This window comes from Nansenia antarctica, assembly GCF_963989245.1.
Source record: "Nansenia antarctica genome assembly, chromosome: 19".
NCBI classification, from domain to species: domain Eukaryota; kingdom Metazoa; phylum Chordata; class Actinopteri; order Argentiniformes; family Microstomatidae; genus Nansenia; species Nansenia antarctica.
The window spans coordinates 12200834-12225377 of record NC_137692.1 but is presented as its reverse complement, the minus strand read 5'-3'; the positions used below and the strand labels follow the sequence as shown (position 1 = coordinate 12225377).

The window sequence follows — 24544 nt, the reverse complement described above, 5'->3', positions numbered from 1 at the left end:
TCATTATCTGTAAATGTTACATTAAGCTTAGTTTTAATTGCCTTTGTCACAATCACTAGTAAACAGCAACCATTTAAATGAAAACCACTTGGCACTTTGCTTAACGAAACATGGTTAACTATAGCCTTCTTGGCCTTACACTGTAAAAAAAAAAAAAAAAAAAAAGTACACACGTACTGTATATCAAACTGTTAAGTGAATAATGAGACATCATAAATACTACTACAAACTATACATTACTCATAAAAACAACTAGAGCTAAGGCTTACTAGATATTACTATGAATAGGTCCACATACAAATCATACTTCTTAAGGCTTAAACACCTCATATACTTTCAATATGTCGAGGCATCAGGTTACAATACTCAATTGACACTTACTCCTCAATGACACTGACTTGTCTGCCCTTCAATAAAATATCTCTCTGATCAACAATATAGCAGGATAAAATGTGATGTTTCATGTATCAGTTTAAAAACATTTCAAATGAATTATTTTCTTAATTTCTTCTTAATTTCCTTTGTGTTTTGATTCAATAATGTCCATTCGATAAAACACAACAAAGATCTGGGCTCGAAGAACAATGCATTGGACCATGTCTCGTTTTTGTTTAGATGAAGTGACAGGTGACAGATAGGTGTTTAGTCAACTTGGTTCATCCAGCCCCCTAACACAAAAGCTAAGGACCTCTTCGGATTTGGAATCACCTCATAGTGACTCTCAATGTTTCTACTCAAATCAATGCATTTCAACTAGACAAGCTAACCTCTTCTCTCGTCTTTGATTTCTTTCTTTAGGCCTCAGCCTTTTCTTTCTCCTTCTTTTTGGTCATTTTCATGAAGGACGGAGTGCGGAACTTCTTCTTCTTCTTCTTGGGTGACTTGGTTTGGCTTTCGGGTGTCTGATTCCCGGATTTCTCTGTGGTTGTTACGGAGATCTCCACCGTTTCTGTGGTGCTGACGCTCAGCTTAGATACCTCGAAGCTTAGGTCCTCCTCCATCTCTGCCAAGTGGTCTCTCCCGTTGGAGATGAGATTGCTCTGGTTATCTGAACAGAGGAAGAATCCATGTCAGTGAAGAGGGGTGGTGGAAAAGAAGTGTGTGCCCATCCCTACTGCTACATGACTGCCATCAGCGACGGTCATGGTATCACCCAAGATGGCGCCACCTACGGTCGCCTCTGTGTGTCGGTGCGTGATTGTCTGTCTGTTTTTGTCTTTTAATTCTGTTTATTGCGTATTACATTATTTTTTTACATTTTATTATATTGCTGTCTGTGTCCTTATGTCTTATGCACCAACCACACCAGGTCAATTTCCTGTATGTGCGCATATACTTGCCAATAAAAAAAAGAATTCTGATTCTTCTGAATCATAATGTTACCATTAAGCAATATGACATTAGAGGCCTTGCTGAGGAGTGTTGTTAGACCAATCAGCTGTGACTTTATTCACCCTAATGCACACTTAAGTCCCTTATTGCTTTTATACGACGATTACAAAACAAAATGGTCAATTGGAACAGGAAAACAACGCCGTAAGTATTTATCGCATGATACATTGTGGTGGTTTCTGCCCTGCGCTTAGAAGCTAACGTGATAAACCAATCTTCACAACTCAAGTGTTTGCAGAGGGATATTACTGTCACGTATGGTAAACAGGAAAATTGCATCATCGCTGTTACTTTATCAGGGAATAAAGCGTGGCCTCTCGGGCCAATCACAATTTTTGTTCTGATCAACCCCATTGTATAATAAGAATGATAAAAAATACCACGACAGAGGAATTAGACAGATACAGCAGACATTACGCCCTTATGCCTTAGATCATTCAATCTAAGCAGCTTGTTTACCTTGTTTAGCGGGGCTCATGAACGGAGAGAGGGAGAGTGAGATGGTGGAGCTGTCAAAGGTTGTCATCTCTTCAGCGTCAGTGAAATCATTAGCATCTGCAAAGGGGTCATCACCAATAAATGTCTTCACCAATACAACAGCAAAAAACACCTCAAAGTAGTGAAAGTTCAACAGACTAAAACTGTGAAAACATCTAAGGTTATTTCAACCAAGTATCATTATCATTCAAGTAACTACAGAAACATGCACCTATCAATACACCTTTTAAGAAGTAGGGAGTAAACTGTGTGAAATAGTATCGTGAGCTTAGAATGATACGGTTCTATCTCCGTTTAGGGCAGTTCAGAGATATTGAGCGTCAAAGTTTTTACATTCCATTATGTTTTGTGAGATGGAACCTTTGTATTTTATGAATTACTAACTCAAACATTTCAACATTTTAAAAATAACACCACACAGGCATTAATAAACACCTAATGGATCAGATTATATAAAAAACTTAATTTTGACAAAAATGGAGATAGAACCTTATAATTCTAACATCACAGAATGTGTGCTCTCCTGGTCTGGTATAGTGTTTATAATGGGATATGGGGGGGTCCTACCGTCCTGGCCTAGCTGCCTTCGCTCCACCGTGCTCTTGTACTCTTCTAGGACCTTCTCACTCAGCCCGCTGAAGGGGTTGGGAGGAAGATGGCGTGTCTGTTCCTCGTCTTCAATGATGAAGGCCTGGGGGTAGAGAAGTTCCATACTAGTTCAACCCCACATACCCGTTATGTTACAGTTACGTCCAATTGTAAAAAAGAAAAAAGGAAAAAAAAAGAAGCTCTGTGGTATTTGTGGTATTTTGCTGATAGAATCATGGTACTTCATTCATATGAATGAATGAATGAATGAATGAATGAATGGTCTTTATTGTCATTGCTATAGTACAGGTACCATACAACGACATTTGGGAGGGGGGGCTCCCCTGGTGCTAGGAAAGGAAAACAAAACAAAAAAAAACAAGAAGGGAAAGGAGCTGGTTTACATAAATAAAGGCTATGTACACTATCCACTATACTATACTGTACAGATAAAACGACTAGGGTTGTCATATTGCACATATGCGCTATTCTCAGTCCCCAGCTCATAAAGCGTCTGTATAACTGAACTCATCGGGCTATAGATGTAGTGTACTCACTGGTCCCGGTACGTTGTCCACAACAATGCCAGCTAGGAGCTGAGACTTTGGTCCTGAGGTCATCTGATCACATCGGTTCTGTTCCCTTATCTAAAGAAAAGACCACAATAAGTTCACCTCACATTTCAAGCTCTGTTTTCAACATCGTTCATCAGACCATGGGCAATTAACATTCACAAACAGAAGTGCTGTAGGAGGATTAACAGCTTACATGTCCTCCTACGTTATGGTTTGTAGCTATCAACACTGTTCAGCTACTGAAGGTTGAACTATAATATCCCATAACCGTTGGAAAGTGTTGCATAGCAATCAACAGTGTTTGCAGTTTGGATTGTTTTAGCATCTGTGGGCTAATATCTATAGGGGAACTATCCAAACGAGTGTACAGTAAACAAACATGTTGTCCCACACAAATGATAAATCCATAAAAGGAGAGTGATGGAGAAACCTGTGAATGAAGCAAAATCGTTTATACATCAACTTTTTATTATGACACTTTGGTTTGTCTGTGTGTTACAGTGATGTGTCCAGTGGTGCACGCGGAGGGCTTTCCTCTTGGTGCGATCACCTTCTGTGACCAAAAGATCATTTGGCTGCCATTAGGCTACTGTCATACTAACTCATCATATACGTATCATAAGGGGGCGCTTAGGTGGCGCCTGCATGTCATCCCCCCTCTCTCTCTCACATCCTTCCTGTCTAATTCTCCACTTAATCTATCAATAAAAATGAAAAATATGAGTGGGACTGCCCCACTCAGAAAACATTAAAAAAAAAAAAAATATATATATATACGTATCATAAGATGCCTTTACTTCAAACACAAATTTCACCAATAGGTAAGGCAGAAATATTGCACAGCCAATATTTCCATCAGTCTTGCTTCTTACAGCTTTGAGTTCATTTCTCAAAATTCCCAAATGTGTTAGGCTATAGACCTAGACTGCATTACGGTTACACTCTTAGCTCTCCACTTTGCATGCTATTATTATTATTATTATGTTTTTAATGATGACTCCTCGTCACCTCATAATAACTCCTAAACAATCTGTATGGCGAGAAGCATCTTCCATAGTTTTGTAAAAAAAAAATGGCCCAGTGTTGTCAGACATAAAGTGTGTGACAAATGAATAAACACGTTTCATCGGTTGGGGGACAATTAAGTGGGGCTGAGGAACGTTTTTCTTTTCTTTTGGTTTGGGTGCACTGAGTGACAACAGGTGAGGTGTCTTCATCAATTAAACAACTTTAGGATTGATTGATGCAGTGGATCACCCATGGGGAGATGATTCAGATCCTATAAGGTCTGGAATCAATATTTGTTTGCTTGGGGGGAAGAGTTCAATAGTACATCCTACATGGTTTGGCTCTAATAGAGTCTGATCTGTTAGAACATATACTGTAAACCCATGCCGTGTTCCTTGTCACTTAAGTGTGCACTCGCCCACAGTTTTAAAACGTGTAGGTGTGGTGTGGTGTAAAAATATGAGTGAGTGTAGCTGCCCTCATAAGTGTGTATGTGGTGTTTGTTGTAGCCCCTTCAATCACCTCAGCTTGCTTACGTGTGTTTTTTGTCAAGTGTGATGTTGGGGTACCTTGTCTCAGCCACGTGTTCTTAGAATATTTAAATGTTTTATTTTAACTGATGACGTTACTTTTCAGGATGCCATGTTGCAACTGGCCGGGGACTTCAGCTGAAAATTAGCCGACTAGGCTAACGCTGCCTTTTTTACTGTATTTTATAAGGTTCATGTATTTGGATTGTCCTCGATATAATAAACTAATAAACTAAACTAAGTGTCAACCACATCCTCTTACAACAGTCCATTCCATTTCAATCCAAGATGGTGGGAGGTGCACACTTCAGGGAAAAGAAAAAATTGGGACATGGAGGTCCAACTCACCCGATTCCTCTTCTCCAGAACATCAGTGGGATTAGTGTTGAGAGGAACAAACTGGTTGGGGTCCTCAATCCTTATTGGGGTGCCATTGCTGTTGCCTGACTCTTCAGATTTCATCCACTAAAAAAATTAGGAAATGATTTATGAAAAATATCACAGGTACTCATAAATGTGTGCTTCAGACAACCAAGAATGATGAGGCAGGGAAATGTTTCATGACACTTGCAGTTACCCAAACGTCCACAAGAGGGCAGACTAACACACAGGTTATCTGATCTTCCAATGTACAGAAATGCTTCGTATTTTTTCAGCTGCTGAGCCCATTTTGTCATTGACAGTGACAGGTTGGAAAAAAAACCTCTGAGATCTTAACTCTACTCTATGGTTTAGGTTGGTTAAAGGTTTAAAGGAAGCCAGACATTGCTGCTATCAATCTTTAGTCAAATACATGTTATGGTACATGTGGGAAGACGGTACATGTGCAAAAACTAGGGTTAGGGTTAGGTGCTACGTCAACTTAGTACATGCTGGCATGTCTAACCCTAACCCTAATCCTATCCCTAACCCTAACCCTACCCCTAACCCTAACCGTAGCACCCTAGCATCTAACCATAACCCTAGTTTTCCCACATGTACCGTCTTCCCACATGTACCGTAACATACATATGTCAAATATGTCTTTTACATAATTAATATTATAATATATAATATATAATATTACTACATAATAGTCTTTTTGAGCTGCACTTAATTTAGTTTGCCCTGGAACAATGAAACCAATGGAATAGTTCCAAAACTGCTAACTGCGAGCTAAATCAAGCACACATCGATTTAACCCACGTGTGGTTGCTATATGCGTTTCCTGTACAATGAGTAGAAGCTCACCGTGGTCTTGGTCCGAGGACTGCACTCCCCGCTGGGGGAAAGTTCCGGCACGTTGACCTTCAGGTAGCTGTTGGGGGAGTTGAGCCAGCGGGTCCTCTCTCTCTGCTGTTTCTGGGCCAGCAGCGTGAAGGGGCTCTTCTGACTCAGGTCGCCGTCCTCTGTCGGCACGGTCGACACCGTGGCGGGGATCTCCACGTCGTTTTTGGTCCGGGGCTTTTCCCTCACGATGGCGTGGCGATAAGCGTAGCCGGTTCGGTAGCCCTAGCAACCCAGAGAGACACTTGCGGCTTGAACCCAGACAGAGCAAAACAAATGAAACATCGAAAATATGTCTGCCTGTGATGAGCGGTAAAAAGCATTTGTACTTGCGTGTTGGAATACTTGAGAGTAGTACTAACATGAGAGGGGGTGGTATCAGAGGGAAAAATCCCATATTCTATGTTAAGTAGGTGGAGGTCACGATCCTTACAAACTCTCTTACCCTAATTGACATTTTCCTGAAGTTTTCCCCCTCGCAATGTTTATTCCATTATGTCAACCGTGTCCAATGTGAAACACTCAGCCTGTCTTCAAAGGGAAGAGATAGAGCCTGGGCCACACAGCAGTGCAGTTGGCAGGGGGACTGTTGTTGAGAACACACATCAAAGAATCATGGTGGGGGGGACCACCCAACCACCAACTCCACCACATTGAAGAATGGGGGCCACCATTGTGTGTTGAGTTTTCCAGTCAATTGACACTGAATGGTTGTGTGGTCTGTGCTCTTAACTCCACGCAGCATGCAGAGACATCTGGACTCCACCATGGAGGAGGAGGGGGGGGGCTATGAGCTGTACAAGCTAACGCAGCTGTACAGTTAAGTAGCCTTGAGAACCGATGGTTCAAGCCTAATGGCCCTTAGGGGGGGCAGGAGCCTATCTCCTGTTTCCGTAGCGTGAGGCGGCTTGATGTACAAGTACACCCCCTGGACATGACACTGGTATGTCGCAGGGTCTTACCCCCCCAATCCATCCCTTAATGCTGAGTGCCAAGCAGGAAGGCATCGGGTACCATTTTTATAGTCTTTTGGTACGACTCGACCAGGGATCGAACTCACAACCTCCCAATCTCATGGCGGACACTCTAACCGCAAAGCCACTGAGCTGGTTAATGCAGCTGTACACCAGCCACAGATCCCCAGCTATGGTCATGTCATTAGGAGATTAAATAGAGAGATCAGGCAGCGCTCAAACCTCTACTGTGCCTGTAGTGCAGCATCAGTCTGCCCCTAGTCATTAGCCATGTTATCGAGATGACAGTGTTTAAGGGGGAGAAGCTCTTGTGTTACTTATAGCATCACACACAGTGATCTTCAAGGGACGCTAAACACAGCCGAGAGCTAACAAATAACCCGATAGCTGTAGGCTAGAATTAGACGCTTGTCTTTGATAGAAAATCCCTCACTTGGTGCTGTTTCTAGGGGTAATGCTACAACATTGGTACAACACTACATCCTTATGTTAAGGAACTACAGCATGGCATATACATGATCAAATCAAATAAAAGTGTATTTGTATAGCGCATTTCTTACAAGATGCAACTCAATGCGCTTCACACAATGAAAATGTTCAGTCAATCAGTCAATCAATCAATCAATACTGACAGAGCCGCGAGCAGGCAGAAGTAAAAACCTGTATACTATGTAGCCAGGAAAAATTCCCTTGCAGCCCTCTACCAATAGAGCGACTACTAGCCAGTTTGCCTACCAGTACCCAGCGGTCCCCAAGGGGAGGCCAAGGACCACCGGCACAAAGCAAGCAAGCAAGGGCAAAAACCTGTACACCATGTATCCAGGAAAAATTCCTTGCATATTATCGGCGTACACACTGTCCATAAATGTAGTGTTATATTTGCATCGTTCTGCATCCAGCATGGTACCCAATGCTTGATTCATTATGAGTTGAAAACGACAAATCTCATTCATTTGTCTAGCAATGTAATTCCAACAATTCCATCCAGGAAGTACATGGGAGAGGAAACGCAAAGCATTGTGGGGAAGAGGTCAGAGGTCACACACCAGGTTGTCCAGCATCCTCATGAGGGACTCGAACTCCGCCTCGCCCACTTTCCACTTGATCTCGTTGTCCACGTCGACTCCGGCGGCCGCCACTCTGTGGGTCAGCGGTTTGAACCTCTCTCTGTCCAGAACCACCAGGTTGTCCATTCCTCCAGAACACCTCAGAGCACTGACCTGTAAAGAGATACAGTGATATTTGATCACACAGATATGATGCATTTACTACTATTTATAAGCATGTATCATCCCTTGTAATGTCTGATTATCTGACTGTCACAATACATCATGTCTTTTTATTTGGGAATTATTCAATTGACTCAAAATGGTTGATAGTGAAGATCATTATCAGATGATAGTACAAGGGATGAGGTATCTATATATAATCTATATATATATATATATATGCCTTTGTAAAGTATTCAGAGTTCAGACCCCTTCACTTTTTCCACATTTTGTTGTGTTATAGACTCAATTTCAAATGGATTAAATAAATTATTTATGGCAAATTATAATGTATACAGAAATACCTCACTAGTATTCAGACCCTTTGCTATGACAACATGTGCTAAAATGCAACGGCAGGGCCAACAACTGTAATGTTATTGACTGGTCATGTTTGAGTTGAAATGTAATTGCAGTTGTTGTGATAGAAGAAGAAATAAATATAATAATAATAATAATAATAATAATAATAATAATAGTATTAATTTCAACTTTAAGCTCATAGTAATTGTTTGATTTCAAATCCATACTTTTGAAGAGAAAAAATGCTTCACTGTCCTATTATCTACGGAGGGCATTGTGTGTATATGTGACAGCAGCTGGTGAAACCGGGAATGGTCGGCAGGCGATTTAATGTTCAGATGTTTATGGTGGTGGAAGTGGCTGCTGGGCCTGCTCCTGCTCTCTCTGCTCCTCCTAGGTCTGCTCTTTGGACTCATCACTCTGGGTGAGTCACACTCTCCAACCAAGGGGGGTCTTTACAGAAAGACGCATACCGTAACACTAGGATTACTTTAGGTCCATTGGACGGAGGAAGATGATCTTAGTGCCACAGGAATCTCAGCACAGGGTGTTATTGTTAAATGCAGTTCATGCTGGCTTAACACAGCTCGTTTTGTGAGCCTGCTAACAATGTAAAGTAGTGTTATAGTTAACTAGGTAGTAGTGGGTATTACTCACCGAATCCATTGCATTGCAATGTTTTGGCTTGACTAGCGAGTGTGTCATTGATTTTCAACAACATTTGAAGCAACATTTATTTACATTTTTCAGAATAAAAGTCTGAACATTTTGATTGGTTGGCAACTTGTTCCCTGTTTCACCAGCTGCTGTCACATATAGTATTATGGAACAATGTACATAACAACCTAACTCCTGGTAGATCCTGGTAGAGTACACTCAGAGGAACCTAACCTGAGCACACATTACACATCTAAACTCAATGGAAAAACCAACAGTTAAGACACAGGGTTATAAGAGAACATCCAATCTGTCTGCTCCACACAGAATGAACTGAACTGAGAGAAACTTGACTGAGCCCACTAGGTTCCACCCAACTGGTACTGTTAGGGAATAGTGGCCTTGTCTAATGATCGGCAGATCGGCGGTTCGCACCCCGGCTAGTCACATGTCGAGGTGTCCTTGGGCAAGACACTGAACCCCAAATTGCTCCCAATGAGTGGGCTGGCGCCTTGCATGGTAGCTTGCCGCCATTGGTGTGTGAATTGGTGTGTGAATGGGTGAATGAGAGGCCATTGTAAAGCGCTTTGGAATAAGGCGCTATATACGTCAGTCCGTTGGCCTTAATCACACATACATGTATTTGATTTAGTTTTGTTTTAACAGGTGGTCAACATCTCAGTCGTTTTGTTTTCTATGTAAGAAATGTAAGAACTTCATTGAATGTAAGAACATCACTCTACTTTCATTGGAGAAGGACCAAAACCAAGTTTGATCCTTTTCCAAACCCAGGGAAAAAAATTCTTTATTTGGAGGACTTAAGTTCTATAAGTATATCGGCATGATTTATACATCTAAGTACTGTATACATCCTGATATGTTTCGACCACACAAGTAAAGACATTTTAAATAAACACATGGGCATCTTGGATTGAAAAATTAAAAAAGTTTAGTTGACTTTCCCTTTAAATTTCATTACCTATAAAGTGATCTGATAAAAATCATGTCACTAATAAAGTAAAGTCTTACCTGAATTTCACAAGCCTGCTGTGAGTGGTAAATGTAGTGGAAAGCCTCCTCTACGGTCTCTCCCAGGGCGAGCAGGCCATGGTTCCTTAGGACCAGCACCTGGAAGAGGATTTGCATTTAATACTGTTGAAAGGGAATCTTCAAAAACATTTGCCTGAATAAAACTAAAGAATTCATAACTTAAAGTGTAACATTCCAGAGTGTTTTTAAAAAATGAGATCAAATCAAGTCAAATGTCCCCCTTGATGCCGATGCTAGTCTAGTCTCTCTATTTCTACATCTGGCATAGACCACAGTGAGCCAGTTGTTGTTAAGGAAACCCCCGTGGTTAGATGTTACCTTGGCAGTAGGGCCCAAGGCTTTCTGGAACTCCACCGTCTCTTGATCATCCAGGCAGCCGTGGTAACTGAAGTAGGCAACATCGCCCAGAACGAGAGCCTCCTGGGAAATGGGCAGGATTCCACACTTCATTGAGGACACCTGCGAATCCGGCAGAAAAACAACTGTGACTATGTTGTGACAACAACTAAGAACAACTAAGAAGTTCCCTTCGTGTCACACATGAGCTAGTACAACATAAACATAACAAACATTAACTATATACCGTACTTAATGAGACCACATAAAATGATATCAGAAATGTACATACTGTAATGTACAATAATGTATGAGGTTCAAGGTTCGTTCTTAATTTAGTCCTTTAGTAACACAAGATTGATTAACATTTAGCTTTAGCTTGAGACACTTTATTTATTGCCCTAAAGATCGTCGACAGATGCTTCGATCACCCTATCAATGGTAACTGTGGATATGCAACAACTTGCTATGGTTAGGCTTGGGGTTAGTTAAACATCTACAAATGTAACTAACTATAACTCCTACCACTTCTCTTCAGCTTTTAACCATCTCATTTGTGTCACATTCTAATGCTTTGTTCCGCATATCAGGATCTGATGTAATGATCAGATACTTTTTTTTGTAAATATATATATATATAAAAAAAATTTTTGGGGATCAAATAATTAGTTTATTGTTTTCTTTATGGAGGGCATGTCATTCACATAGTACACAAATATTATATTTGTTAATGTTTATGAAAAATGTTGTCCTATTCTCCCCACAACCCCAAAACCTAAAATAGGTGGAATAGAAGAGGCTGCGTTATCTATAAGCAAAAGTATATCATTCGCAATATGGTGTTTATTATTATTATTATTAAATGTAATAGGAGAGATGAGGGGGTGTTGTCTAATTGTCTGAGCTAGCGGTTCTAGCGAGAGAGCAAATAGCAATGGAGAAAAAGGACAGCCTTGACGGCAGGAACGTGAGATGGGAAATTGAGCGGAGATATTATTCCCTGTGACAATCATAGCAGAGGGGTTACAATAGAGCACTTGTGTTAGTTTGATCAAATCAGAGTCAAAACCAAACCGCTGAAGAACCATCCATAAGTAATCCCACTCTAGCTGATCAAATGCCTTTTCGGCACCTAAGGATAAAACCGCATAGGGTCTGGCAGCATGAATAACATGTAACAGGCGACGCATATTGTCTGATGCTAAAGGGCTCTGCACACAGCGTGCGATTTCTGTTGCGCGTCAACGTTCCATTTTGAAGTTTGAATGGAAGTCTATGAGAACATCGCATCGCAATGCACACGGCCCCGCACGGCGAAAATTCGATTCCATTCATAACAACAATGGAAATTATGGAACGTTGACGCGCAACAGAAATCGCACGCTGTGTGCAGAGCCCTTAAGAGGGTTCTAAAAGAAAACAGCTATCTATGTGAGCCTGCTAACAATGTAAAGTAGTGTTATAGTTAACTAGGTAGCAGTGGGGATTACTAACCGAATCCATTGCGTTGCAGTATTTTAGCTTGACTAGCGAGTTTGTGTTGTGCTTCTCAACAACCTTGAAACGTAGTTCCGTGTTTCAAAAGAAAAGTCTGAACATTTTGATTGGTTGCCGATATGCAGACCAAAAGACTAGACCGTGTCGCATTTAGCTTTAGCTCGTAGCTTACTCACAGCAGCGGTGGCAGAGGTGTGTATGTGGATGATACACCTGACGTCTGGGCGCATGGAGTAGATGGCAGCGTGGGGGCTGAAGCCAGCGTGGTCCACCTCCAGGTAGGTGGAACCCTGGTCCACAACATCACCTATCATGTTCAATTTCACCTGGAAAAAAGATGAGGGAACCGATATCAGAAGGATTATCTCTACCGTCATGACAGCCAAAACAAGTGCTGAGTGGATGTCAAGTCAAGCTCGTTGAGACTAAATTATTTTGCAATTCAATGATAATCATTGTTCCAATTGTATCTTAGTGTTTTTCATTCCAGGATAATCATGCATGATTACATACAACTGTATTATATTGTGAGATGATTACCATTCCAATAATATTCAGTTATGATACAATTCAGAGAGACTTAACCATAAACAAGCTAAGTAATAACATGCTGTGAAAGAAGCTGGAAATCATTAATTCCCCATAACAGACATTTCTGACCCCTTGGTGAATGAGGTATAATGTGGTATGTTGCTCAACATGCCCAGAGGCTGTCTGGATTGCCATTTATTAATTCTATCAATAGTCTAACCACATTGTCCTCTAATGTATTATATTCTACACACGGAACACTTTTGATTAGGGACAGCTTGCCACAGTTTATGGTGATAATACACTCACCCTATGGATCAGGGACAAACTATTTGCATTATATGCCTACTATTTGTGATGGTTTTATGCAGAAACATGTCTGGAATATGAAAATACAAACACCACCATTGTTCTTACCAAATTAGCAGCTGTGGCCTCAGCAAAAGACAGTCCTTGTGGGACAATAAGAACATGGTCCTGTTCTTTGCTAACCCGAACCTGTGCAAGGAAGAGGACATCTTATATACAGGGTATATACAGGAATCTTGAGGTTCATTTCAATACCTTTCTAAGACTTTTTAAAGACCTTGTCAATATTTTTCCAGACCTCACCGCCACTTGGAGCTGTAACCGTTGACATCAGTGACACCTTTAACTTTACAGTTTGAGTTCGCAATAGACTAGACCACTGTCATACAACAGAATTTCCGGTTCATCTTTGTTTTTTAATAAAACTAATAAATTCACGAACTTTTACTAAAGGTTTTTAGTACTCAAACTCTTTGGACAGAGTCTAATTCAGAAAAATACCTACAAAATTCAAGACCTCATAAAATCGTGATAAGACTTTTTAATACTTATTAAGGGTCTTGATTTTCCCAAAATTGATTTATCAACTTTTAATACTTTTCAAGACACCGCGGATACCCTGTATATAACAAGGAAAATGTCAAAAGGCTCCCACTGCCAAGAGCTACTACTACACTAAGAACACTATGATTTCTACAAATACACGTCTTAACATTTTAACAATGATTGTCCTGATGTTGTCTAACAAGTGACAACAATTATTTCATGAAAAGGGGGGGGTGGGGGGTACCCACAGTAACTGGGTTTTGGAAGTTAACTTGTTGTTGGTGTTCCCATAATTTATTACATTTTGCAGGAGGCAAGTTCATAAAGTGCTCATACAGCTGCTATTACTTGTTAATAGTAGAGAAGTACCTGAGGTTTGACATGGCGTGAGCTTGTTAAGGTTCTATCTCCGTTTAGGGCAGTTCAGAGATATTGAGCGTCAAAGTTTTTACATTCCATTATGTTTTGTGAGATGGAACCTTTGTATTTTATTAATTACTAACTAAAAAATGTCAACATTTAAAAGAACAACACCACACAGGCATTAATAAACACCTAATGGATCAGATTATGTAAAAAACTAAATCTTGACCAAAAATGGAGATAGAACCTTATAATTCGAACGCCACGATGGGGGTCGTACTCACAGTAATGTAGGATTTTGTGAAATTAGCCCAACAAAAGAGGTCCACCAGCCTGTAGAGACTAGCCAGCTTACAGCGACTCTGTCTCTCCCCTTTGGCGAAGGAAGGCGAATCGATCCCATACAAGTCATTGATGTGGTTGACCATACCTTGACCACCCAAACCTGGAGAAGAATACATTATATTCAAGGTTAACTGAAAAAAAGTAACTTCGGTAAAAACAGTGATAACATTTATGACTCTCACCTTTCATGAAATCTGTGTTTGGTTTCTGTTTAAGTTAGATAAATGATATGGTCACAGAATTGGTTTTCTCTTTGGCTTGAGTTTAGAGGCAACATCTATGTTTATTTGTTTGATTCCAGCAACGTTTCTTTTACATGTTTGGCTGAAATGTTTGCCACAAAAAGCTGCCTTCATATCAACTCCATTAGCCTACCTCAAAGCCATATGAGACGATATAGTCATGTTTACATTGTCAAATAACAGATTTAACATTCTGCCTTTTTAAAATTAAACCTTCTTACCCTGGGGTGTTTAGTGACCTCTGTTGAAACATGGAGGTCTATATAATTGACGCATTGGACAGCTGTAATTCATTACCCAAAATGGCCATGTGGTGTGCTTATTAGAAACACTCAGAATGTGGAATGTTGTCAACAAGTTCATGCGTTTTTCAGCTGTTTAAGGGGATCTCAATGTCACAAGATTACAGCGAATTTCATGTTACAATGCAGAGATTCAGGGTGCATTACTGAAAGAGACGAGACACACGCACACACGCACACACACACAGCCACTTACTGAGTGGGGAGGTGAAGGAGCCTGCCCCTCCAGCGCTTGACATGATCAGGTCAGCAATCTGACTCAGAGCCAGCAAGCCTGTAGCGTTGTTGCCCTTCGTCATCTGATCCTGAACCAGGCCTTCCAGCTCGTCCTTAAACACCTGGAAACCAAACAGTCAATATTCAGGTTTGAAAACGTAATGGTTGGTTCAGCCTATTTTCACGTTTAGTGAAATATCATCTTACCCTGAGTTGACCTCATAGGCCAGTAGTGAAAGCTTCTCCAGTTCTCTGTTCGCCACTTTGCTACCATAGCAGTACCTCTCCAATGTACAAGATTACGGTGGACCTTAAGTTAGCATCGTTTAGACTCACACAGTGTCTTTACTTCGGTTTCACCGGCCAAGCACTCCCATCCCAAGCAAGTTGTGAGCCTAGAATTATACGGTTCTATCTCCGTTTAGGGTAGTTCAGAGATATTGAGCGTCAACGTTTTTACATTCCATTATGTTTTGTGAGATGGAACCTTTGTATTTTATGAATTACTAACTCAACATTTTCAACATTTTAAAAATAACACCACACAGGCATTAATAAACACCTAATGGATCAGATTATGTAAAAAGCTAATTTTTTTACCAAAAATTTAGATTTTTTATAAAAAATGGAGAACCTTATAATTCCAACGTCACGACTTGATAGTGATATCGGAGTGATCACTAGCAGTTGCCAGTATCCAGGAAGTCTACCGTATGTGACAACGTTGTGACAACTGATAATTGCATATTGTTGCAAAACTATGTTGTTCGTGATTACAATAAATACGCTGAATGTACTGGTTTATCAGGTAATATAGCCGCTACTTAACTTTTATTTGAGGTTTCTTTAAGGATTTTAGCAAAGTTATCTGAACAATGCTTATTTTGGGTCCATCGGAATCCTGTCCATTGGAGAGAGTGCTGCTAACAGTTAGCCTGTGCTGTGGAAGCAAAGTAGAGAATCGAGAACCAGAGAATCTACAGGCGTATGAGGATGCGGGGTAAGATGATATTTCACCTAAACATGAAAATTGGCAGAACCATCCCAACAAAAAACTGTAAGAAAATGTATAGAGCATCCTGACAGGTAGTATCACTGCCTGGTACGGGAACTGCACTGCCCAGAATCGCTGTCTCCCCCAAACCATCCCCACTGCATTAACACTATTATGACTACCTGCACACTACCTGATTACTTGAACACTACGGCCTGATCCCGATTCATTTTTCTAATATTTTGCACTACTGTTGATCTACAGCAGCATGACTGGTCCCGCTGTAGTACAACTACTATCACCATATCACCTTATCACCTCATCCTACTTGTTTCTATTATCACCTTACTTGACTTGTATTCTGCTACTATTGCTGCTATTGTTGATTGTTGATTTAAGTTGTTTTTGTATCCTGCTTCATTATATTATTTATTTTTAAATTATTTTTTTTGTTATTGATTTTGTATTCTGCTGCAATGCCAATGTCAAAGAACCTGAACCCAATAATTTTACTCTGTGTACCCGTACATTGATGTAATAAAAGCAATTCTGATTCTGATAGGTTTGCTAAGTCTCCTGTCCTTGATGACTACTGATTGGTGAAAGTACATTTTGACTTAAGTGGTGGAAATTCTGTCTCTAGACTAATAGACAGCCTCTGCGACAACCTCTTCTCAGCCTCTTCACATGAAGACGCCAAACACAAAGACGAGGGATCTGTGGGAGTCCATCAAGGAAGGACTGAGAGAAGGGCTACCCTTCGCTACTCTTACTGTTCTCCCTTCATACCAAATCTCTTGGCATGACAAAGCATAGGCGCAAGTGCAAACAGCTAAAATAAATAACCAAAAAACTACCTTTAGAATAAATAAGAACAAAGCAAAATGCTTTCCCAAAAGGGCTTGAGGAACGGAAAATCAACATAGCCTTTTTTTACCTTTGGACAGGCACATGAAATTCTATCAGTTCAATCTGAGTTTTTAATAAGGAACAGCAGCATATCAACATGTGCTGGGGAGGAGACGAGTACAGAGCCTTTCATTGCCATGCTGTCCCACTGTCTCTACGTAACCTGATGTCTATGTCTGTGTCTGTAGTGCCCATGCTGTGCTTCACCGTTGTGTGCTGCCCTGTGATGTACCCTGTCCTGGTGCATGCTGACTGTAATGTAGCTCCATGTGCTTTTAACCCTGTAATGTGCATGTTGCTTGTAAGGCGTTTGTATTGTACTATGTTCGGCTTTGATGTCTGTGCCTCTATGTAATATGTGTGTTGCTTTTATGCCTGCCTAACCAGTACTTAATTTGTTGATTTTAATTGTTTTTATTGTTTTAGGTTTCCAAGTGCCAACTGAACATCTGGCCAGGGACTACGGACTTAAACTAGCCTTATTGGCTAACTCCGGCATATTGCATTTGTGTCTCATATGTATTTTAATATGCACTGTCCCTGTGAAATAAACAATAAACTAAACTAAACTAAACCAAGACACCTGCAGAGGAAACACCCGCTCAGCAGGGACAGAAGTTGCAGGGATGGAGAGGTAAAGCCTTAGCAACACGCGAGAGCTAGAGTATCTATTTTCATTTCTTTTCCACCAGTCAAGAGGAGCATGATCTGGTGAAATGCACTGGTCCTGTGAATATCTCTCCTCTGTCGGTCCGGTGCATTCACAAAGTATTTCTGAACCGAATTTTTTTGCCAGCGCTCTTCTGTCAGAGTCTGCCCGACGTTGTTGACATTGTTAAGGCCTATAGGTAGAATCCACTCTAGAGACTGTCTGCTTAGTTGAATGACATCAGACTCTCCTCCTGTTACGCACTCAATAGTGTTAAGTAATAATAATGACTGAACTATATTCATATTATGCTTGTGTATATTTGTTTTTCTGTGCATGATTAATACAAAAACAACAACTAATAGTGCTACAGAACCGACATTAGTTCTGTCCGTTAATTCGCGTTTATTTGAGTGGGGGGAAAATGTTATCGGTCAACATTTTTCAAATCGACTTTGACCCTCGGTAACGATTATTCTAATCATCGATTATTCTGCCCCCATCCCTAGGATATATGTTTGCTTATGATGACTGATGTATAGACGATTCACTTGCTTTAGACAAATAATGTAAGTCGCTTTGGATAAAAGTGTCTGCTCAATGTCAAAAAGGTAAATGAAAAAGAAAATGTAAATGAAAGAACTAGTTTCAGCCTTGTGGCTCTTTCCAGATCTCTGGCCATGAAGGAAAGGAGACATGGAAAGGAGACATGGAAAGGAGACATGGAAAGGAGGCTATTTGAACATCTTGTGTACATACCTCTAACCTTAACCCAGTTCCAACTCCTTCTATTCACCATTCTGACAGGGTGCATTGTGTACTCTTGGGCCTAACTGGTCCGAACGGTCTGGCGCCATATTTAATACACGTTTACACAAATCACATAATTGGGTTGTGAAAACCTCTTTGTATCTGTGTGAATAGGAGATGTCTGAGAGGTAGCCTTACCATTAAGCCAGCCAGACTATTCATTTGTGCCCACTGAGTTGCCCGTAAGTCTTGGGTATCCTTAAAAACCCCACCCCCTTTAAACAACAACACTCCTGTGAGGGAGTTCTGGGAGAACGCCAGTGCCAGCATTCCGCAGCATCTCAGCACTGTTCCCATGGTGATATCCCTGTGAGTAGTCCAACTTGTTGGGGCCTGTTATGCAATCTCAGATGAGCGTGGGCTCATCTTATTGCCATGTAATCATTGAGGATGTGTTGGTTGCATTTTCATAAGGCATTTCTAACCAAACCGTGTACTGATTATCAACCCTTCTGGTCCAACATAATACACTGGGAATGAATGGGATATAAAGCTTTAGAGTAAACGTTGACAGAGTAGGTTATATATATACATCTTTTTTTGTCAAGCATACCTACTTTGCGATTTAATTTGTTTTCCACAAATTACGATTTGACTCCACTGAGACATTGTGAACTTTGTACGAACTCATGTTGGTATCGCGCTGAGATCCGTTTGTGACTGGTTAATATTTAAAAGTGCAGCAGGTGGTGGTGTTTCCTCTGATGGTGGCATATTCCTCTACATCGCAAAGATGAACACTGTACAGACACCCAGGGTCATCAAACCAATGCATGTAGTCACCAGAATGAATACTGACCACAGGAGTTTTAGGGTGATGATGATGATGAACACTAAAGGCCAATGCACACGGTGTGCGATTTTGTCGCACGACAACATTCGATTCTCAATTCACACCACCGAAGTCGGACCAGGCAGGCTGATTACTATAGGCTCTACCAATATTGCTTGCCTTGCTTCCACAATTTCGACAAGATACAACTGGGCATATTGTGCCTACATGCTCGATTGTTATTATTATGTAATATAGGTGTCTTGTAATCCCATATGAGATGGGCCGTGTTGTTGACTTCGGTGGTGTGAATTGAGAATCGAATGTTGTAGTGCGACAATATCGCATCGCACGCCGTGTGCATTGTCTCATTCAAAACAATGGAATCGAATTCGGCGGTGCGACAAAATCGCACGCCGTGTGCATTGGCCTTAAGTCTTTCAATGACATGTTAAGGGTGTAGCATTGGGATGGGTGGTTATAATTACCCTGGGTGGCGGAAACACAATGCACCAAAAAAAACATGGTGCTTGGGCCCAAAATAAGTCTCTAGTGGAAGAGCCCCATATGGCACTTCTCCACACCCGTCCTGTACCATACCAGAACCTGTGCTCCCGCTTTGTTTTGCTTTCTCCACAGCCAACTGCCTTGTACCATAGTAGTACCCGTACTGATTTTAGCTACTGCTCCTGAGTCAGAGAGAAAGGTACTATGTGACGCATCATACAGCTGTTGTTTACAATGGTCTGAGAGCCTTGAGACCGAAAGCTCGCAATAAAATCTTTTTTTGCACAGATTTGAGTGTGCAAATGCTGCTTTTTTGCACTCTATTTGATACTCTTCAGCTGCAGCACCACAGCTAAGTCTGATCACAGATGAGCGGTGGTATTTTCACTAGCCTATATTGGGAAGTTACATGATGAAATGCATTCTTAGACATGACTACGTCGTCATGATAAGATGCCACTTGAAATGCATGAAACCCAAGTTTATTTGTGTCTTACACACGTTTGCCTAGTATTTGACTGCCAGTAGCCCAGTCACGACTCACGAATGGTCCCAGATGGAACAATTTGGTTGTTATTGTGCTTGCTGTAGCAAGCCCACGATATGTTATTGCTCATATATATTTATTTTAATCCTGTTCTTTTATCAACTGCTAAGACCACAATATAGTAAGCTAGTTATTTTAGCTAGCTAAAAACATTGCCCCCCCCCCCAAATCATTTTACAACTTGTGTGAAGGCAGTGACGGTATCTAAGCAACGTAGGAAGTGGGGAAAAAACATCAGATCAGATATATTAACAGGTTATTTTGATAAACTGGACACATTTTGGGAATATATATGGTTACTTTCTCGCCTGAAAACATGTTAACACTTGTAGAGCCAAAATTACAGCTTTTAGCCCAATGGAGGTTTAAAATGGACGATTTAAAATCCCCGCTGCCAGCCAGTGCGAAATGCATTCTGGGAGGCAGGTCTGTTGTGTATAATGGAGAAGCGTTTCTGAAAATACGGTACAGGTACAAATACGTGCCGTCCTGTACCGTCCCGGTCTGGTCAATGGAGAAGCGCCATTAGTCTTTCATTTCAACAGCATGCTCCTGTTCTAGGACAGTTAATGTGACGCTGTGTTTGTCTGCAAATGTAGGAGTGGACACACTGGACCATGAAGGACCATATGAAGAAATGGACATAGACATATGGACAGAGAGAGAAGGTTTAGGTTACATACTGGACTCTTGAGGATCTGGGTCACCCTCTTCTTCTGGTCCATCATGTTGAAGTCCTGTCTCAGGTCAGGTGACATGTTTCTGCTACGGAGGTACTCTGGGTCAGCCTCATCCATGCGGTCAAAGTAGGACTCCTTACAATCAATGCCGGACAGGGCCAGGGTCATAGACCCCGCTGTCGGCCTGATGTCCACAAGACTCATAATCCCACAGGCTCTTCAAAATAGACTCTCTCTCTCTCTCTCTCTCTCTGGTACCTCCCTGGTCCTCTCCAGCCTCACTGCACAGGAACAGGTATGAATCTGTGGGGATGGAGAAATTAATGATTTCATTTTTTGACCAGATAGTGGAAGCTGGAAGTGGAAGTTTGTGTGTGATGTTTAGTAACAATGTGGTAACGATGAAATTGCTGTTGGTGCATTTCCATTAGCATTGCCCTTGGGTTATAACATTAAACTGTTCAATTCCATTACTACCTAGCAATAATCACATTGATACTCTCAAAGCTTTTCAATTCATTACGACGGTAGCCTACTAGACTTCTAAGTATAGAGTGAAAAGACACTTGATCTTTAACCAACCCCATACTAGTAAGTAAAATATAGGATGTGTGTGAGCTGGGGGGATGGGAGCAACCATTTATCTATGTCTACTGTCATGCCAACAGCTATAAAGCATTTCAATAGAAAACCACAGGGGGCCTTTGTGTTGCTGCCTCATGTAAATTAACCTGTTGGAGAGAGCAGTTAGCAGCTCTGGTGCTAAAGTAACACCCCTACAGGGGTGGTGGGATGGGGGGGCATCTAGGCTGGGGGAAAGTGAGCAGTATGAAGGTATTTTTGCCTGGACTTTTTTCTCTACCCCACCTGGCCTATTCAATAAGAGGGCCCTCTATGTTCTTGCATGTGAAAGGGTAGACTCATACATAGTAACAGCTGAATGTGCTTTATTCATTTAATAATGTCAAACCTATGGGGCCTCTGCTAGTCAATATGACCGAATGAAATTATTTTTGTCGATAGTACAAAGACACTGTGAGATAGTGTTATCTGAGTATGTAGAGTAGTTACAGCAAAGAGTCACTTTTTCCTGTAGGCTATGGCTCAAACATAGCTTATTATCATTTAATATGAATTAATATTTCACCTGGGATAGGTCATACAAATAGGCTACTGTGAGAATGTTAAATCGTATATTGCAGAAGCACTAGAATGCACTCAATACCTGTTACCTAACAGTTAACACTTTAAAAGCACATGTGGCGAGATGCAATGATGGAAAAGCAAACCCAAAGATTACAAAAAATAATCAACAATGATTATCGATACCTTCCCATGCCAATGGAAATACCTCTGGCCTACTGTAGTCAAATACTCCTTTAGGTTTCACGGTGCGTTTCCATTGTGGAGTGGATCACGACTATCACAACTGTTCGAGTTGGATGTCGGTGATTAAGTATGTTTTCCAAAGAAGATGATGCATGTTTACAAAGCACATCGCAACAATGAAACAGCCCAGGTTAAATGTATCAAAACAAACTGTACCAAAACATAATCAAACCTTTCTGAGAAGTGAATGTAGCCTATATTCCGTATGAAGATCTAGAAGATGATCACACGATTCCGTTGTTGAAAAACAAATCCCGGAGGAGAAAAGTAATCAAAGATATTCCAGATTCGGACCTATTCTGCAATCCCGTTACAACTTCATATTTCCTCTATTATAGCACTTCAATGCGCATCCCGGCAGCCCCGTTTGTTTGTGTGTAAAAAAGCGTGCGTCTCCGCGTGTTGCGTGTGTGTGTGTGTGTGTGTGTGGGCGTGTGTGTGTGGGAAAAAGGGAAAAGAGACCATGTGACTTTCCATATCCGCCAACTTAACTGGGCAACTTGGCGGGACGAAACCTGGCAGCCGCCAAGACCACCAGTCCCCAATTCCCCCACCCCATTTTAGGAAAAACTTGCTAGTGCTTGGTTGCCAATGATTTACTCCAATGATCTATTAATATCTCATCTATCACATCAGCCTACAGTGAGCAAGTATAGCCACAGCACAAATAATTGATCTCCTAAATAAAAATAACTTTGTGTGAGTCTCTGATGGTTCTGACTTTCTGCGCACATCTGGATACAGTGGATAGGCTGCACAAGAATGATGTCACTCTTGTGGGGAAGTGTGTGCCTGTCTGTCTGTCTGTCTGTCTGTCTGTCTGTCTGTCTGTCTGTCTGTGTATCTGTCTGTCTGTGTATCTGGGTCTGGCTGTCTGTGTGCATGACAGGCATAGATTAAAACTGTATGATAGTCTTGAAAAGAGAGTGTACTTCTTACTGAATTTCATGAACAATTGAGATCTCTGTTTTTCCCATGCCCTTGTGAGCAGAGGTTGACATCAAAGCGGTGGCCTAACAGAAACAAAACAAGAAGACTTCAAAGCCTGACTAAGTACTTTGTACCTCCCTCGATGGATACATTCAATAAATGTATCAATTTCCGTCAGAAATATTCTAAAACAGAGGATGTTTTCTCAGAGGAGGCGATACGACACAGATGCTCACTTTTATGAAATACAAAACACACTCCAGGATTTCTCTCCACCTCAATTCACATTGATTACATATCCTTTTTGTAAAGACCATCCTTTAAAACAGAGATATATATATATATATTGTTTATGGTTAGGGTATGTATATTTTAGGGTGTAAGTATGTATAATGCACTTTAAATGTCATTGCATATCAGACATTCTAGAGATATCAGAGACATATTTGAATTTAAATCAAATCTCTCCTCCATATGATGTAGCTATTCTAAGGAACCAACTGTCAGATAGCCAGTCGAACACCACAGGATCTTTCCATTCTGCCGTAACATTTAAAACTTCAGGAAGACAGGGGCTATTCAACATAAATAATAGACAATTACAATAAACAATAGACGTCTTCTCTTTCATGTGGCACTGACTGGAGAACTGAGAGTTATACAGTCCAGTACATTTCAACCAGCTGTGAATAATGCCCCTGAAACTGGTATATTCATTGTATGCTTGGACCAATGCTCAGTTGCTTATAAAAGTGATTCAATTAAATCAACTCTATCTGGATATAGGCTAAGTATAGTCTAGTCTTAATTTCACCAAATGTACCGATGAGTACTTTTCAGAATTATGTTTTAACGGTACTGTATGGTGAGAACATGCAGGACCCTATCCCCAGTTTTGGTCCCTTGGGAGTTTTATTTGACAGCAGGAAATGATAATATTTAACTCTCCGAGCCTGTTAATGGAGTTCCATCCTCTGTTGTATCCAAAATGTTTTTGTTCTGGTGAATGAAACTGGCTTTATTGCTATAAACAGGAGATAAAACCAACTTTAAAGACAAAGACGTGCACATTTAAACAAACCCTCAACTTTAAGTTATTGCCAACATTTAGGAACAGTTAATAACATTGACCTGTGCAACACAGACACACACAGACTATACAGACAGATAAACATAGATAGGCGCAAACACACACACACACGCACGCACACACACACACACACTCGCACGCACACACACACACACACACACACACACACACACACACACACACACACACACACACACACACACACACACACCAAGGGAGAAAGAGGAGTGAGTGAGAAGGATTGGGTCACTGACTGACATAACAATTCCAGGAAACAGACTGGTCTCAGAGGCAAAGGAGATATGGGGACATATGGGCTGATGTAATGAAAAGCAGAACGTTCTCACTACAGAGTTGTGTGAACCTTCAAGGCCCCCGGCTACCCTGTAACCCTGCCTGCCCTGGCTGGGTTCCCATGGAAACCACACACAAATGCAGTACATGTGTGGACACACCCATGCAAACAGGCAC

General features: G+C 41.0%; 1 protein-coding gene across 1 annotated transcript; it reads right to left on the bottom strand.

The window, feature by feature from the left end:
• Positions 1-794: 794 nt before the first annotated feature.
• LOC308174159 (gamma-adducin-like) lies at positions 795-20868 on the bottom strand (the record flags this gene model as incomplete). The annotated part of the gene is made up of 14 exons (XM_080549228.1): positions 795-1048; positions 1852-1947; positions 2458-2581; positions 3036-3125; positions 4940-5056; positions 5822-6082; positions 7878-8051; positions 10089-10187; positions 10428-10568; positions 12119-12268; positions 12891-12971; positions 13976-14136; positions 14777-14918; positions 20668-20868. 14 exons carry the CDS (start codon positions 20866-20868, stop codon positions 795-797), a joined length of 2091 nt encoding a protein of 696 aa, XP_080405354.1.
• Between the last annotated feature and the right edge of the window lie 3676 nt (positions 20869-24544).